Source organism: Carcharhinus amblyrhynchos, chromosome 20, assembly GCF_965287045.1.
Source record: "Carcharhinus amblyrhynchos chromosome 20, sCarAmb.v2.hapA, whole genome shotgun sequence".
NCBI lineage: Eukaryota > Metazoa > Chordata > Chondrichthyes > Carcharhiniformes > Carcharhinidae > Carcharhinus > Carcharhinus amblyrhynchos.
The window spans coordinates 33,197,137-33,216,004 of record NC_137343.1 but is presented as its reverse complement, the minus strand read 5'-3'; the positions used below and the strand labels follow the sequence as shown (position 1 = coordinate 33,216,004).

Here is an 18,868-nt window from a genome sequence, read left to right as displayed (position 1 = left end):
ATTCTAACCATTATCTTGCAATTGAGTCTCTGTCCATATATGACCTGTTTGTGAACCCAACTCTCCACTCTTTTGATGAAGGGACAGCGTTCCGAAAGCTTGTGCTACCAAATAAACCTGTTGGACTTTAACCTGGTGTTATGAGACTTCTTACTGTTGCTATCCCAGTCCAACGCCAACATCTCTACATTAAGACTAGGGGAGTGATTTTACAAAAAAAAATTCTTAGTGTAGAATGAGTGTAAAACGGGGAGTTTCAGACCCTTTTTTGATGAGAGAAAAATGCAAATCTTACCATACTTAGAAAAAAATGAGGCAAAGTGTAATTCTTGCCAGTAGAGGGAGTGAATGGAGTCTCTTCATGCCAGGAAGCCAACTGCTGACTGCCAGAGAGTGCTCTTACACATGTGCCAGATGCACTATACATAGTGCTTTGGAGATTGTCACTCCCCAGAACTTTTTAATTTAGCTCTTATCAAAGCCTGATTGCAAAATAATGTGATGTGTTTATTTGTGAAAATGTTTCTAACTCCAAAGGTGTTCACAGCTGTTCCCAGGAAGATATCTAGCTATGATATAGGTTACAAAGTTAGTTACATGTAAGGTGAGAAAAGACCAGAAGATGGAACACCTAAAGAATGTAAACAGAGTGAATATAAATGGAGAGATGATCAACACAAGTTTTCAGGACCAGTTACTCGGAGATAAAGCAGGCTGGAGAGAAAGAGATGGAATGTGAGAGACATAGGAAGTAAACTGCAGTGTACTGTATACCAATGTCTTGGCCTATTCTAAGGAAATCTAAATGCAAGTGCTTCAAGACTCAGATCTCAACTCCATTCCAAAGTTTTTATGTTGATGCATGCTGTATCTTCTCTACTTAAATACTAAATACGTTTGTTTCTTGTAATGCACGCATTGCAGATATTTAGTTTCCTTTCTCTACTTCTGCGACAGAATGGTAGCAAATTTTGATTATTTACAGTTTTTATGCTATAAAGTAAAATTATGATTTAGGATATGAAAATGTTTGAAAGTGCATAAAATTCTCAAAATAAATATGTCAAATAGTATTCTTGGAATAAGTATTTCAAACAGGTTAAATGCTGTGACTGTGAAGGACAGAAAAGTATCTTCTGTTAGCATTGCATGCTTTCAAAACACGATTCACAATTTTTCAGAGATTCTAGTTTGACAGGGTATGGAAACGTTAGGAAGATGTGACATATTTAGCATTCCTGCTGGAATTGTCTGGGTCTGTCTTCAGTGGACTGCTTTTCAGTTTGGTGGGAAAAAACTTTGTTCTCAAGAGGAGTAGCAGAGTACATAGAATTCAGTGTCTGCTGGTACCATGAGTTTTAATATTGAACTTCATAGTTATTTTCACTCACACAAGTAAACATTTCTCTGTTCAGGTGGAATATTTAAGCTTGCCCAATTCTTTAATGTCCTTAGCCTACAGTGACTCACTGTTCTCATCTTTCTGAGCAACCAATGTTTAAGCTATTAATTCGTATAACCTGATACTGAAACAAATCAGGTATGCAAGAAGGCCAGCATTTGCTATCTACAGTGTACTGAGAAGGCTGTGTTGAAGTACTATACCTAAGTATAGTACTATACCTATACTTAAGGCGTTAGTGTGGATAGAGGATTGGTTGTCTAATAGGAGGCAGAGAGTTGGTATCAATGGGTGCTATTCTGATTGGCGGTTGGTAACTAGTGGAGTGCCGCAGGGATCGGTGCTGGGGCCTCAGCTATTTACCATTTATATAGATGATCTGGAGGAGGGGGCTGAGTGTAGGGTGATGAAATTTGCTGATAACACGAAGATGAGTGGAAAAGCAAATTGTACGCAGGGTGTGGAAAGTCTGCAGAGGGATCTAGATCGGCTGAGCGAGTGGGCGAGGACCTGGCAGATGGAGTACAATGTTAGCAAGTGTGAGGTTATCCACTTTGGCAGGAATAATAGTAGGCGGGATTACTATTTAAAGGGCGAAATGCTGCAGCATGCTACGGTGCAGAGGGATCTGAGGGTCCTTGTGCATGAGTCGCAAAACCCCAGTCTGCAGGTGCAGCAGGTGATCAAGAAGGTGAATGAGATGCTGGCCTTTATAGCAAGAGGGATAGAATATAAAAGTAGGGAGGTCTTGCTGCAACCGTACAGGGCATTGCTGAGGCTGCAGCTGGAGTACTGTGTGCAGTTTTGGTCACCGCACTTGCGCAAGGATATCTTGGCCTTGGAGGGAGTGCAGAGGAGGTTCACTAGGCTGATACCGGAGATGAGGGGGTTAGACTATGAAGAGAGACTGAATAGACTGGGTCTGTACTCGTTGGAGTTTAGAAGGCTGAGGGGGGATCTTATAGAGACGTATAAGATAATGAAAGGGATGGATAGGGTAGAGGTTGAGAGATTCTTCCCGCTCAGAAAGGACAGCAGGACTCAAGGGCACAGCCTCAAGATTGGGGGGGGGGGGGGAGTTTAGAACGGAGTTGAAGAGGAACTTCTTCACTCAAAGGGTGGTGAATCTCTGGAATTCTCTGCCCGTTGAAGTGGTGGAGGCTACCTCGCTAAATATATTTAAGACACGGGTAATTAGGTTTTTGGCAGACAAGGGAATTAAGGGTTATGGGGAGAAAACAGGAAAGTGGAACTGAGCCACGACAGATCAGCCATAATCTTATTGAATGGCGGGGCAAGCTCGAAGGGCTAGATGGCCTACTCCTGCTCCTACTTCTTATGTTCTTATGTTTATCAGAATGTAACTGCTAGCGTGCAGTAAAGTAGTCTGTGGCTCTATGAAGCTTAATGATGTCTCGGGGCAGTACTTTAAATGTGGGAAATGTTCCACCACTGCAAACCACCACCCACCCACCCCCCCCATCACCATTTATCTGGGTATTACGATTCACCACTGTTTAAAAGTTTACTGTAACGTTCTCAATACAATTCTCAACCTATTAAATATAATTTCTTATGTTTTCTCCATGTACCCTGCATTTCTGCATTCTCCACTTTCTCCATATATTCTGGATTTCTTTTGGAACCCAGCATTGTATGGTGGATGATCATCGGCTAGAGTTGAAGATATCAGATAGAGCTACAATGTAAGTATTTTTTATTTTATTTAAAATTAGCCTATTAAATTATTTGAGTGATCAAAATGTTAAGTATATGATGATACAGCTGTACTTGAGGTATTTGACTTTAAGACATTTGATGCTTCTAGGTTTATGGAGCTGTAGTTATTTTGCATAAACTCATTATGCTGTAGTTTGACTTTTGCTAAAATCAAGAAAAAACTTGAGGGATTTAGTGTTTCATTTGATGTGTTAGATATCAATCTGCAATGTAACATTTAGTGACTTGTAGTGGAAGAATTTCTTTGAGAACTGTGTGGAGTTTGCACATTCTCCTCATGTTTGCATGGGTTCCTTCCCACAGTCCAAAGATGTGTAGGTTAGGTTATTGACCATGCTAAATTGCCCCATTGTGTCGGGGGATAAGCAGGATGAACATGGTGATATAGGGCTGGGTGGGATTGTTGTCAGTGCAGGCTCAATGTGCCAAATTGCCTGCTTCTGCACTGCAGGAATTCCATGGCTATGTCTAAATTATAAAATGAAGAATGAAAAGAGAGGCATAAAGCGTTAACGTTCATCCTTTTGCTTTCACTGGAACTGATTTCAGAAGTAAGCATACATTGTTTATGCGTTATGGAGATTTATATTGTGGAAATATGCACTTAACAATAAGAAAAGTCTTTTGAATTCTCTTTGCACCCGATATCTGAAGGTGCATTAGAATGTCCAAGTATGTAGGTACTCATTTTGAAAACGTAACTGGAATTGAACAGACATTTCCTTCATGGGTTTCTGAAACTATAAAAAGCAAATGGTGATCCAACAAAAGAGTGCTGCCAGGTTTCCAGAGGCCCACCAGCACCATTATTTACCAGCCCAAGTGGCAGTGGAAATAAAGGTAGCATTAATTCTGGAAATTAGCAATAATCATTGATTTTAATGGAAGTGGAATTATGATGATGAATGCCTCATTGTGATGGAGAAAATTAGCACATAAGTCTTAGGAAGTGCTAAAGTAGCCATGGCATAAGTTAAAATTTCTTGGAAAATCTGTGATGGAATATTAGCATTTATCTTTATTATTATGTTGGTTTTCAGGAAGGTTTAGGCTCAGTTCAGAACGCATTGCTGCTCAAAGGCATTCATTTTACTTTTAGAGACAGTTATATTCCTAACATTACAGTTGAATTGCAGGCAGATATGTGCAATGCTCTTACCAAATTTTAATGACAGCAAAACCTGACTTCACTTACACCAGTTTCTGTTTTACTGCCACGTCATATAAGACCCAAATGATTTCACATCAGTCGCAATTGGTAACTTCACACTGGAGTTGCATTGTGCAGTATACAGCACTGTGAAGCCATTGATTTCATTGTGCCAGCTATGTAGCATAACCAGTCAATATTAAATGTTTCAGAAAGCTATTAACTGAAATTGCTGGTTGATAATATACAAATAATTTATATATGCAGTTGTTTTGCAGTCAGGATTTAGAGTTAGCTAACTGACAACTGTACTTTTCCCAATTGATATAAAACTCTGTGCGTCAGCCAGCACCTGACTACAAAGTAGTGATAAATTATTGAATCAGACATTTAGCAGGGTTTCTGACTCCATATATTTAGCTGCTGAGGAAGTTCAGCAACAGTCATTACTTTTAGAATTAGTGACATGAAGTGTGCAAAATATATATAGGGTAGTGAAAGCATTTATTTATTTTCTCCACATGCTAACATGAAAGTTGTTCTCGAATTGAAACTGCCTGAGAAATCATTGAAAAATTGGTGAGATTGTTATATCTTCCAATTTGAAAAACAGCCACAGCCTCGCCTTTATTCAGATTAAGTTGTTTCTTTCTGTTAATAGAAAGGTATTAGTATTGGCTTTCTACGTGTGAAGATTTGGAAATCATCTCAGCTAGTTCTTGCTGCTGTCAGTTAACAGTTCTGCCAAACTTTTTCATAACTGGTCTTACTGTGCTTGAATTCTGTCCAGTTTCCTGCATTGTGATGTCCAGTTTTTAGCAATACTGGAAACATAACAAAATACTTTTTTATGCAGTTCTTCGAATCCAACTAGAAAACTCCAAAAGGCAAAGAAACAAAAGGTCTCCAAAATCCTGATTCGCAATATCCCCTTCCAGGCCAAAGTGAAGGAAATCCGAGAGCTTTTCAGGTAAGATCTCTTATTTGCTACCTGTGAAACCAAAATTTTTAATTTGCTACAGCATTGCATGTGGTGAGTTAGAGAATATGGAATTTTACCTATCTTTGCTGCTGTCCTGTTACAGATATTCTTTGTCTTATTTCTTCTCTATATTGTAGAAAGGACATAGGAGCTTCATATTTTATCTAATGCTTTCCATGATTCAGTGTGTACACATCAAAGCATTTATGAAATATCATCATTCTTATAATATGGAGAGGGATGGGAATCTGTGTGTATTAAGATCTATTTTAGCATAATTGATAAAAATATTACATCTGCATGACCCTCTATCTAAACAACCTGATTTTTTTTATCACCCATTTGTGCCATTTTTGTGCAATTGCCACATGTTGCTGATGAAGCTAGTGACTGCACAATCTGGCTTCCACAATTCCTGAAGTATTTTTCATTGGCCAGTTTTTCTGACTTCGACTTGCAGGAATAAACAATTTCATGGAAACGTTGGAGATGCTGCAAAATCAGTTATGTATCAACAGACAGCCAAGCACTATAATGTGTTTGTGCACATGCTTGTGATCTCCTATGGTTTTGCAGACAAAACCCAAGTCTTAAGTACAGTATTGATCTGAAGCATGGTTAGAGGCTTAGGAGCCAACTGGCACAAGGTGGGGAAGAAGCTGAGAAATTTTGAGGAGTAAGTACAGTATTGATCTGAAGCATGGTTAGAGGCTTAGGAGCCAACTGGCACAAGGTGGGGAAGAAGCTGAGAAATTTTGAGGAGTAGCTGATGGAACTTAGAGTGAGAGAGAATAGGGGAATGGGAGAGGATGAAAGAGAACAGGGTCACAAAATTGAGTAGCAGACTCTTTGCAGAATGATGCAAGGAAAGACAAATCAGGAAATGTTTTCAGGAGGACTGGTCAGTTGAACGGAATTAGAGTTGAGGTGGCAGGTGGATAAGAGGGCATGTATGTCCCACGGATAAAAATTTTCAGAGAGCGAAAGAATTATTTAAATATTACAAAAGCAAAATACTGTGGATATCAGAAATCCGAAAGTAAAATATAGAAAATGCTTGAAATACTTAGGTTAGGCTACACCTGTGGGGAAAAAGGCAAACATAACTGGAGTTCATTAGATCATCAGTGTGAAACGTCGTGTTTCACTCTCCACAGGTGCTGCCTGACCGGTTTTTATTTTCTGTTCTTCCTTAACTGCAGAAGTTTTTTATTTATTCATTTGTGAGATGTGGGTGTCACTGGCTGGACCAGCATTTATTGCCCATCCCTAGTTGCCCTCAAGAGTGGTGTGAGCTGAGTTTTTGAATCACTGCCGTCCTGAGATGTAGGTAGACCCACAGTGCGGTTAGGAAGGGAGTTATAAGATTTTTATACAGTGACAGTGAAGAAATGGTGATGTATTTCTAAGTCAGGGTGGTGAGTGATTTGGAGAGGAACCTCCAGGTGGTGGTGTTCCCAGGTATCTGCAGTTCTTGTCCTTCTGGATGCTAGTGTCGTGGGTTTGGAAGGTGCTGCCGAAAGAACCTAGGTGAGTTCTTGCAATGCACTTGTAGATCGTGCACATGGCTGCCACTGTTTGTCAGTGTTGGAGAAATTGAATCTTTGTGGAAGGTGTACAATTAAGTGGTCTGCTTTGTTCTAGATGGTGTCAAGCATCTTGACTGTTGGAGTTACATTCAAGCAGGCAATGGAAAATATTCCATTACACTCCTGACTTGTGCGTTGTAGGTGGTGGACAGGCTTTGTGGAGTCAGGAAGTGAGATACTCATTGTAAGATTCCTTGCCTTTGATCTGCTTTGGTAGCCACATATTTATATGGCTAATACAATTTTTTTTTTTAGTGATAGTGGGAGAATTCAGCGATGGTAATGCCATCAAGTATCAAGAGGAGATAGTTAGATCCTCTTTTATTGGAGATAGTCATTGTCTGGCCTTTGTGTGGTATGAATGTTACTTGTCAGTCCAAGCTTGGATATTGTCAAGATCTTGCTGCATTTGGACATGGGCTGCTTCAACTTCTGAGGACTCATAAATGATATTGAACATTATGTAGTCATCACTGAAAGTCCCCACTTCTGATCTTATGATGGAAGTTCAATGATGAAGCAGCTGAAGATGGACACGACCCTGAGGAACTCATGGACCGATGTCCTGGAGCTGAGGTGAAGTGGCTAAAGATGGACACCACCCTGAGGAACTCATGGAACGATGTCCTGGAGCTGAGGTGATTGACCTCCAATTACCACCACCATCTCCTTTTGACTCCAACCAACAGAGGTTGTGAGGTCATGCACTTCAGTAGGAGAAATGATGAGGCAGATTACTGTCTAAGGTAGGGACATGTTCGGCACAACTTTGGAGAGACACTGCAGATGAGTGAAATTAAGAGTAATCTAGGTGTAAAAAAGCAAATTACTGCGGATACTGGAATCTGAAACCAAAAGAGAAAATGCTGGAAAATCTCAGCAGATTTGGCATCTGTAAGGAGAGAAAAGAGCTGTTGTTTTGAGTCCAGGCAACCCTTTGTCAAAGTTAAAAGGCATAGAAAGTGGGAGATATTTATACTGCAGAGTGAGAGAATGAAAAAAGAGTCATAGCCACAGAAACCAGGGAAACCAGTTCATAGCTGTCCATAGAGAGAATAAAGGGTGTGAACAGCAGAGAAGTTAAAATGAAGATGTTGGGGGAGGAAAATGGATGGGACAGAAATAAGAGAAGCAGAGGGAAGGGGCGCAAAGTAGGGGAAAAAAGTGGGAAGAAAAATGAACATAAGAAATAGGAGCAGGAGTAGGCCATCTAGCCCTTCGAGCCTGCCCCGCCATTCAATAAGATCATGGCTGATCTGTCGTGGCTCAGTTCCACATTCCCGCCCTCTCCCCGTAACCCTTAATCCCCTCTCTTATCAAAAACCCATCAACCCGCGTCTTAAAAATATTTAGCGAGGTAGCCTCCACCACTTCAACGGGCAGAGAATTCCAGAGATTCACCACCCTTTGAGTGAAGAAAGGCAATAAAGAAATAAAAGGTAGAGAACAGTAAAAATTAAATAAAATGGAATGAAAACAGAGGTGGAGGTGGGATAGAGCAGATCATCTGAAGTTGTTGAATTCGATGTTGAGACTAGAAGACTATAAAAAAAAGAGCGGCATGGACAAGTTGGTCTGAAGGGCCTGTTTCCATGCTGTAAACCTCCATGGCTCTATGAAAAAAAAGTACCTAGCCAGAAGATGAGATGCTGCACCTCCGTTTGTGTTGAGCTTCATCAGAACATTGCAGCATGCCAAGGACAGAGGTAGAAACATAGAAAAACTACAGCACAATACAGGCCCTTCAGCCCGCAAAGTTGTGCCAAACATGTCCCTACCTTAGAGATTGCTTGGCTTACCTATAACCCTCTATCTTACTAAGTTCCATGTACTTATCTAAAAGTCTCTTAAAAAACCCTATTGAGTCCACCTCCACCACCGTTGCTGGCAGCCCATTCCACGCACCCACCTCGAGTGAAAAACTTATCCCTGACATCTCCTCTGTACCTATTCCCCAGCACCTTAAACCTGTGTCCCCTTGTGGCAACCATTTCAGCCCTGGGGAGAAGCTTCTGACTATCCACTCGATCAATACCTCTCAACATCTTATACACCTCTATCAAGTCACCCCTCAACCTTTGTCTCGCCAAGGAGAAAAGGCCGAACTCACTCAACCTATTCTCATAAGGCATGCTCCCCAATCCAGGCAACATCCTTGTAAATCTCATCTGCACCCTTTCTTTGGCTTCCGTGTCCTTCCTGTAATGAGGTGACCAGAACCGAGCACAGTACTCCAAGTGGGGTCTGACCAGTGTCCTATGTAGCTGCAACATTATCTCTCGACTTCGAAACTCAGTTCCTCGATTGAAGGCCCGTACACCATACGCCTTCAACCTGCGCAGCTGCTTTCAGAGTCCAATGAACTCGGACCCCAAGATCCTTCTGATCTTCCACACTGCCAAGAGTCTTACCATTCTGCCATCCTACTTGACTTGCCAAAATGAACCACTTCACACTTATCTGGATTGAACTCCAACTGCCACTTCTCCGCGCAGTCTTGCATCCTATCAATGTCTCGCTGCAACTTCTGACATCCGTCCACACTATCCACAACATCTCCAACGTTTGTGTCATCAGCAAACTTACCAACCCATCCCTCCACTTCCTCATCCAGGTCATTTATAAAAATCACAAAGATTAAGGGTCCCAGAACAGAGCCTTGGGATACTCCACTGGTGACTGACTTTCATGCAGAATATGACCCATCTATAACCACTGTTTGCCTTCGTGGGCAAGTCAGTTCTGGATCCACAAAGCAATGTCCCCTTGGATCCCATGCCCCCTCACTTTCTCAATAAGCCTTGCATGGGGCACCTTATCAAATGCCTTGCTGAAGTCCATACGTACTACATCTACTGCTCTTCCTTCATCAATGTGTTTAGTCACATCCTCAAAAAATTCAATCAGGTTCGTAAGGCATGATCTGCCTTCGACAAAGCCATGCTGACTATTCTTAATCATATTATACCTCTCCAAATGTTCATAATTCCTGCCTCTCAGGATCTTCTCCATCAACTTATCAACCACTGAGGTTAGACCCACTGGTCGATAATTTCCAGGGTTATCTCTACTCTCTTTCTTGAATAAAGAAACAACATCTGCAATCCTCTGGAACCTCTCCCATCTCCATTGATGATGCAAAGATCTTCGCCAGAGGCTCAGCAATCTCCAGACATGTGGACGTGGGAGCAGGATCGTGTGTTAAAATGGCAAGCAACCAGAAGGTCAGGGTCCTGATTGCGCACAGACCGAAGATGCTCAGCAAACCGATCACCCAGTCTACCCTTGATTTCTCTGATGTAGAGGAGACCACATTGGGAGCAGTGAATGCAATAGACCAAATTGAAAGAGGTGCAAGTGAAACAGGTAATCTAGGTATACTAGTGTATGACTTAGAAAAAAACTAACAGGCAGGTCCATCAAGTAGTTGAGCAAGTGGCATTTTGGTCTTTATTGCAAAGGGGTTGGAGTTTTAAAATAGGGACATTTTGTTGCAGTTGTACAGGGTGTTGGTGAAGCCCTATCTGGAATATTGCATACAGTTTTGGTCCCTTTACCAAAAAAAACATTAATAGTAACATTGGAGGCAGTCCAGAGGAAGTTCACCAACCTAATTCCAGGGATGAGTGGGTTGGCCTATCAAGAGAGACTGTATTCCTTGGAGGTTAGAAGAGTGAGGGGTGATCTTATTCAAAATTATATGATCCTGAGGAGTCCTGATAGAGTAGATGGTGAGATGTTTTCACTAGTAGGAGATTCTCGAACAGGATACAAGATGAAGGGCCTTTATTTAAAACTGTGGTGCATAGAAAATTTTTCTCGCAGGGGGTGATGAATCTCTAGAATTTTCTGCCCCAAAGGGTAGGGGAGGCTGGATCATTAGAAGTATTCAAACTGGTGGTGCAGAAATGTTTGATATGTTGTGGAATAGGGGGCTATTGGGAAATGGCATGGAAAAGGAGTTGAGGCCACCATAGATCAGCCATGATCATATTGAATAGTGGGGAAGGCTTGGCCTACTGCATCTATTACGCTTTTTAAAAAGGCACAGTCCACAAGGAGGTGGACGATAGTCTGTTTCTCACCACAGCTACCATGGGGGTAATGTGCAGGAGGATCTTTTTCACCACCAGCCAAGCTAGGTCTTGGTGCTTGTTTGAACATTCTGGCAATGAGGTATTGTGCCAACTAACTTTGACAGTCTACTCAGGGAGCCATCCGATAGGATCCATCACCTTTTTTGCCTATAGGACGTTATGTACAGATCACTGCCTGATGGATTTATGGTCAGAGGTGTTTCTCTGCATTTTTCCATGAGGGATTGGTGCTGCTGCATGGCCCAACTACTTGGAGTGGTCCACAGCAGTGTGACCAGACCCATCCTTTGTAACATCAGGGACAGGGAGAACCTCAGCATGAAGCGACACTTGGTGTTTGCATACCAAGGATATACGTACAGCTTAATTCATCCGCACATAAAGATGGCCATCAGCATTATGACGCTGTTGGGCATGATTTTTCTTCTCTTATCTAGGGGGTTGTATATCATATCCCTGTGAACACGATTCATTTTTGAACTCCAGACAAAGTGGAAGATGGATCAGGTGATTACCTAAGAATGTAAGAACTAGGAGTAGGCCATCTGGCCCCTCGAGCCTGCTCCGCCATTCAGTAAGATCACGGCTGATCTTTTTGTGGACTCTGCACCACTTACCCACTCACCATAACCCTTAATTCATTTACTATTCAAAAATTTATTTATCCTTGCCTTAAAAACACTCAATGAGATAGCGTCAACTGCTTCACTGGGCAAGGAATTCCACAGATTGACAACCCTTTGTGTGAAGTTCCTCCTCAACTCAGTCCTAAATCTGCTTCCCCTTATTTTGGGGCCATGTCCCCTAGTTCTAGTTTCACCCGCCAGTGCAGAATAGGACTGAGGAATGGGCCAGACTTGCACCATGCACAGCAAAGCCAGAGTGTTTCACATCTGTGACCAGGTTCTTACCTACAATGGTAAAGAAGTATTGCTCCCACATACCCAGCTTACTCAGTCCTCCTTGTTTTTAACGCATTCCCTGTGGTAGCTCCAAACCATGTCTCCAGCATATTCAGGCAGTTTGATTTGATGGTGAAAGGGAAAAAGTATCAGTCAGCTCCTTTCCCAAAGGCAAAATTCATCTTGACACCTGAGGCCAATTCGAACAGATCACATTTTGATTAGCCTGCTCACTGACAGTAAATCTGAGCAGAAGACAGTGGCATTGTCCCTGTACAGGAAGGCAAGAGGAAAATTGGTTACATTGCTGACAGCTCAATGGAAACATGCATGGGTAATCAAACAACTGCACTGCACTGCACTACCAGGAGTGAGAATTATCATTACACTCAACCTTTGTGCCATAATACCTTCCATGTATCTCAAGATATGTGCAGTTGATTTTTGGTACCATTTTATGCAACCAAATTTATTTTTTGCCACCAAAAATCCACTTCTGATTTCTCCTAATGCAACTTTGCCTGTAGCCTACTTTCTAAATTGGACTATCCATAATTGCTGTTGAGCACATCAGTTAATTCTATTGGTATATTACCCCCTCCATATTTGGATGAACAACTTTCCCAATATTTAAACTGATCATTAGCGCCCTGGGAGCTGCCAGGGAAGTGGTTAAAAAGTGACTGTGGTTGCTTTTTTCCCTTGAAAAACCTACGTGAAATTCTTAAGGATGCAATTTTATCAGAACACTGCATTGTTTCAATCACACCTTAGTGACTTAAAATATGAAGAAAGATGTGTTCTATTTTGGCAGGCTGGGGCATAAAATTCTGCCCAAGAATTTTGATGCATGTGACTTTATAAATGGAGCTGATTGCTTAATGTCCACAAGGCAGTTTAAGGTACATTGAATGAAATATCACATGTAGCTGAGAATAAATTTTAATTTAATCATGTACAATTTTAGAATGATCTTAGGAAGAGATGTGGTCAGAGACACAAAAAAATCATTGCATAGTAATGTACTTCCTGGGTTTATTCACCAGAGGGCAGAATAGGATTATAATTTGAATTTAATCCAAATCAGTTTTCTACTTGAGTCATTTTGTGGCTCAGTAAACACGCAAGAAAAGAAATGAGTTAAAGGTTTATCTTAAATGTTGAGTAAATGAAGGGTCATAATTACTACCTTTTAAGATTTTTCACAAAAGTTATCTATAATTAGGTTAGGTCTGAGCAGTTTCATAATGGGTTAAGAGTTAGAAAACCCTGAAGCTAAGGTGCTCCAGTGATTAAAGAAAGCTGGAGGACTCGCGCCTACGATTCCCTACACTGTTCATTGCTGATTTCAGCCAGGGAAGACCAAGGAAGATGCTGTTTCTCTACAGGGTCCCAAGGAAAATCAGTGGTTTCTCTATTTTTTTTTACTGCAATTGTTCACTAGCTTGTCAGGGTTGAAAGGCACAGTGGCTTGAGAACAGGCCAGCTGTTTTTTTTCTACTAGGGATTGAGGCACAATCGTGTGAAACCTAAACATGGAAGGGCACTTCAACTTATTTTAGCTCTTTTTTTAATGAATGGAACGCATGCCTAAGAAAATTTTATTTTCTTTGGAATTAAGCTAAATGGAGATGTCATTGATTTATTATTTAAAGAAATAGTTGTGGAGGTGCTTTCACTGACTGGTTTACTTAATAAATGTTATGTTATAAACGATTTAAACACATTGAAAAGTAGCCAGTGGTAATTGTTTTATAAGAAAATGCTGTGATTTCTGTTAGTAGGTCAGCAAAAATCTCAAAAATTTCCTTCTGTATTAGCAAAGTTAGAACCTTTCACCCATTTAAGGCACAATTTCCATTAATGTTGGCAATTTAGTTGTGCAGTTAGTGTTAAAATGAAGATTTGGTAATCGTAGATCATTAAACTAAAAAATTGAATTTGGATAAGATTTTTGATTCCTTAATCAGTTTAATGGGGACAATTCACCCGGCCTGCTGCATTGCTTTTGTAGATCAGAGGGCCAGGAGACTCGAGCAGAGGCTATTTTGCAGGATCCCTGCTAGGCACCACCACCTCAGCACATCTCTGGCAACTGGATTTCAGATCCATACTGATTTCTGGTATAAATTATGTAAATTATCATTACCATCTCTTCTAAATATCATCGGGCCCATTAGCCTCCACCCCCTTGCCAGGAGTGTTTCATTCCAGCAGGGTTTACCAGCCTGGGCCCCCTGGCACTGTCCATTGGGCAAGGGGGCGGTGCCTCTGGGTGGGCAATCGGTGGGAGTCCTGCTATAGCACAAATTACAGAACCAGAACAGACCCTTTGACACTCCACTGCACCGACTTAGTCTGAACTAAAACCCCTTCGCCTTCCATATCCCTCTATTCCATCCTATTCATGTATTTGTCAAGACGCCCTCAAAAGTCACTATCGTATCTAAACTTTACGGAAATGATTACCGTCATAGGTGTAGATTTAGGAACAAGAAGTACTTTTTCCAGGTACGTTTCTGAATTGAAATCAGTTTGAAATATTTGGCAAAAGAGAACTGTCTTTTGGGGGAAGAAAACAATTACAGCTGTGCTTTGAAATTGGAACATCAGAACAATTTCTAGCTTTTGCAAAAATTACCTTTAGGCTTGCTTCTCAGTGTGAAATTTCCAAAGCAGAGATGCTGTCTTTGCTATCGGTGCTTCTATATAGACGTGCAAAGACATGCTGTGTCTTTGACCTGACACTAAAAGCATTGAATCACTTCACTTGGTTGTGAGTGCTAAATTCCCAGCATGCACTCTGATTTTGTTTTTCCCGCTGGATCACCATACTTTGTTCTTCTGTATATACGTCGGTTGTAAAGGATAGTGCCATGTGTCATTGTCAGTTCCCTGCTTTGTGGGCTTTATTCGTGAATATTTGAGACTCATCATGATCTGTTCAAGGATTTCTAGCAAAATATTGCCTTTTTGGACTTTGCTTGTTAGCATTTAAGAAGAAACTGTTATAGATTTAAGTTCTTTACATAACGCAGATAATTTGAAAACGTTTTGATGTACTCTGTCTATTGTTGAAAGCTATAAAATAATTACACACCAAGGCTGGAATTTTCCTGCTGTTCATGACAGTGGGATCGTCTGGTCCTGTCGACAGCGTGTGCCTGTCGTGGATTTCACAGTAGGGAGGGAAAACGCCATTGACAACTGTAGGACCAGAAGATCATGCTGCCGGCCGATGGTGGTCCATCTCCCATCGCAGTAACACCCTATAATTAGTACCTTTTAGATATTTATAATTATGAATTTTTGTTTTGATAAGGTATTCTAAAATTTCGGAAACTTATTTTGTAGCATTGCGTTGCGGGGGTTGGGGGTTAAAAAAAGAAGAAAGGAAATTACAGCACAGGAACAGGCCCTTCGGCCCTCCAACTTCATCGACCAGGCTGCCCGACTTAACTAAAACCCCCTACCCTTCCAGGGACCATTTCCCTCTATTCCCATCCTATTCATTTACTTGTCAAGATGTCCCTTAAAAGTCACTACTGTATCCGCTTCCACTACCTCCCCTGGCAACAAGTTCCAGACACCCACTACTCTCTGTGTAAAAGATCTGCCTTGTACATCTCCTTTAAATCTTGCCCCTCACACCTTAAACCTATGCCCCCTAGTAATTGACTCTTCCACCCTGGGGAAAAGCGTCTGACTATCCACTCTGTCCATGCCTCTCATAATCTTGTAGACTTCTATCAAGTCGCCCCTCAACCTCTGGCATTCCAGTGAGAACAAGCCAAATTTCTCCAACCTTTCCTCATGGCTAATGCCCTTCATACCAGGTAACATCCTGGAATATCTTTTATGTATCCTCTCCAAAGCCCCCACATCCTTCTGGTAATGTGACAACCAGAATTGAACACTCTTCCAAGTGTGGCCTAACTAAGGTTCTATAAAGCTGCAACATGACTTGCCAATTTTAAACTCAATACCTCAGCCGATGAAGGCAAGCGTTGCTGTGTACCTTCTTGACTACCTTCTCCACTTGCATTGCCACTTTCAGTGACTTGTGTACCTGTACATCCAGATCTCTTTGCCTATCAATATTCTAAAGGGGTCTGCCATTTATTCTGTATTTCCTATCTGTATTAGACCTTCCAAAATGCATTACCTCACATTTGTCCAGATTAAACTTCACCTGTCATCGCTCCGCCCAAGTCTCCAACTGCTCTCAATCCTGCTGTATCCTGTAATAGCCCTCATCGCTATCCGCAAATCTACCAACCTTTGTGTCGTCTGCAAACTTACTAATCAATCCAGTTACATTTTCCTCCAAATCATTTCTATATATTACAAACAGCAAAGGTTCCAGCACTGATCGCTGAGGGATTTGTCACCCTTCATTCAGAAACACACTATTCCACTGCTACCCTCTGTCTTCTTTGACCAAGCCAGTTTTGTATCCATCTTGCTAGCTCACCTGTGATCCCATGTGACTTCACCTTCTGCAGCAGTCTGCCATGAGGGACCTTGTCAAAGGCTGTACTGAAGTCCATGTAGACAACATCCACTGCCCTGTTCTCATCAATCATCTTTGTCAAAGATGAGATTAAGTTTAGGTTATATACAAAAATCTTTGGCAAGACCAGTTGATGAGATGTATTTTTAAAAAATGTGCAGAATCTTTGACTTTATAAATCATGACATAAAACAAAAAAGTTGCGCTTAAACTTTGTAAATCAGTGACTGGCCCACTGCTGCTGTATGATGCCCAATTCAAGACCTTGGAGAGGGTACAGAGATGATTTGCTGCAATGCTACCAAGGATGAGGGACTTCAGTTACCTGAATGGATTAGAATAGTCAGGATTGTTCCCCTTGGAGCAGCGAAAGTTAAGGATTGATTTAAGAGGTGTTTAAATGTGTGAAGGCTTTTGACGAATAGTACAGGAGAAACTGCTAATAACTCAGTTGGTGGCGTGGTGTTATGAGAAAATGTTGGACTGACTGGTCTTGTATCTATTGGAGTTTAGAAGATTGAGAGAAGATCTTATTGAAACATGTAGGATCCTGTGGGTACTTGACAGGGTGGTTGCTGAAAGGATGTTTGTGGGAGAGACTGGAACCAGGAGACACAGTTTAAAAATAAGGCATCTCCCATTTAAGACAGAGATGAGAGCTGTGAATATTTGAAAATTCCTTGCCTGGAGAACAGTGGAAGCAGGGGGCAGAGGTCAGTAGTATCTTAGTAATAAATATTTTTATTTGTGTTTTTTCCCTTTTAATAAAACAACATACCCATAAGACTAGTACAGCGCAGCCCAATCATTTCACTATACAGAAGAACAACACAGTTGATTTGTATAACCCAGCTCTTCAACGTAAAAAAAAGTGAAAGGGTGAAGAGAAAAATAACAAAACAAGGGAGAAGATGTGGGAAAGGAGACTGAGCTCAGCAGGGTTCAGCTAGAGGGCCAGGAAAATTAGCAATACCTTCATTGTAGACTGGCTGTCTCTACACATGCATGAAATAGACAGCCCAGGCAAAACAAAGATGTTTCACTATATCAACAGGACATAGCTGAATGTCCCAGCTAACAGCACCGAACCTGGAATAATGACCTGATTAAGTGACCATTGTCTGAGTGGACATTCCATCCATCTACCACTGAAAATTACGACATTACCGATGGGACACGATTAAACAGCTATTTTCTTGGGCCTACATCTTTGTATACGTGACTAGAAACAATTGTCCTTACTAGATGTTGTGCTGTTTAAAAACTGTACATAATTGAGCAGAGCAGACTGAAGAAGCCTTAGGAATTCTCCAGTTTTCTCCTTATCGATAAGAAGGCAATAGAGGATCAATCACATGTGAACACTGTGTCCAAATATCTTTTTCGCTCTGACAAAGGTCACACACCCTCACGTGCATTATGTTAGGAATAGTGCTGCATATTCTATTGAAAGCCTTGTAGAAGTAAATCTGACTCTCTGGAACCTAAATTTAAAATGCCATATTTCTTGAAATGAGTCTGACTTATACAAGCATTAATAGTTATACTGAAGTCTGCAAGTTAGAAATTCTATTGGAATGCACTCCATAATAATTTTGTGCCAATCCTGTACAGAAGGTGACTTATTGATCCAAGCAAATAAAATACTTTCCTGTGTTGCAAATGTTAGAATATTATACAACCATTTTTCATGACCATACATTTCTCTGGAAGCCCCAGAATCAAAAACACAGCGTCCATCTCCAAGGTCATATCAAGAATTTTTCTCAGCTATTTAAGTATACCTGACCAATAGTTTTTAGTTTAATACAAGACCTGACACAATGAGTATAGTCCCCTATTACAAATTTACATTTTTGGCACAATGGGGATGTGGCCAGATCCATGTTATGTCTTAAACTTGGTGTAATATGCAAACAGCTCGTGCTCTGTCCGTGACTGCAAGAAACCCAGTCCATCAACAATTCAGCCTCGAACCTATTGACACCATCTACACTTCCTGCTGCCTCGGAAAAGCAGTCAGAATAACCAAGGACCCCAGACATATTCTCTTCCATCTTCTTCTGTCAAGAAAAAGATACAAAAGTCTGAGGGCACGTACCAGCCATCTCAAGAACAGTTTCCTTCCTGCTGCCAAAAGTTATTTTACGAAGATTAAAGTTTCTAAGTTGCAAGTATTTAAATAAATAATGTCTGGGAATATCATGTTGATGCAGTTGCTGAAAAGATAATAAGGAAGCCCCTCTCAAATGATCCACCAATTTTGTGGGTCTCCTATCATTTCAGATATCAAAACCATGGCCCATGAGACCGTGAAAGAAATTAGGGTTTCCCTGTATAGGAGTGAGGGTAGAAGTTAACATGGATTTTCCTTCTAAATCTCAGACCACTTGCCAAGCTCTGACTATTAATGATCATTAAACTTTCCTATTTATCTGGTATTGTCTTAAAATCTCTATGAAATAAAAAGGTTTTTAAAGAATATTCAGTCCG

General features: G+C 41.0%; 1 protein-coding gene across 3 annotated transcripts in view; it reads left to right on the top strand.

The window, feature by feature from the left end:
• rbm19 (RNA binding motif protein 19) overlaps positions 1–18,868 on the top strand; it is a 249,000-nt gene that overhangs the window by 76,805 nt on the left and 153,327 nt on the right. For all 3 annotated transcript variants that reach the window (XM_080208402.1, XM_080208404.1, XM_080208405.1), the window contains exons 20-21: positions 3,053–3,108; positions 5,149–5,262. In XM_080208402.1, the coding sequence (XP_080064528.1) occupies positions 3,053–3,108; positions 5,149–5,262 (170 nt within the window). The remainder of the gene's footprint in view (positions 1–3,052; positions 3,109–5,148; positions 5,263–18,868) is intronic.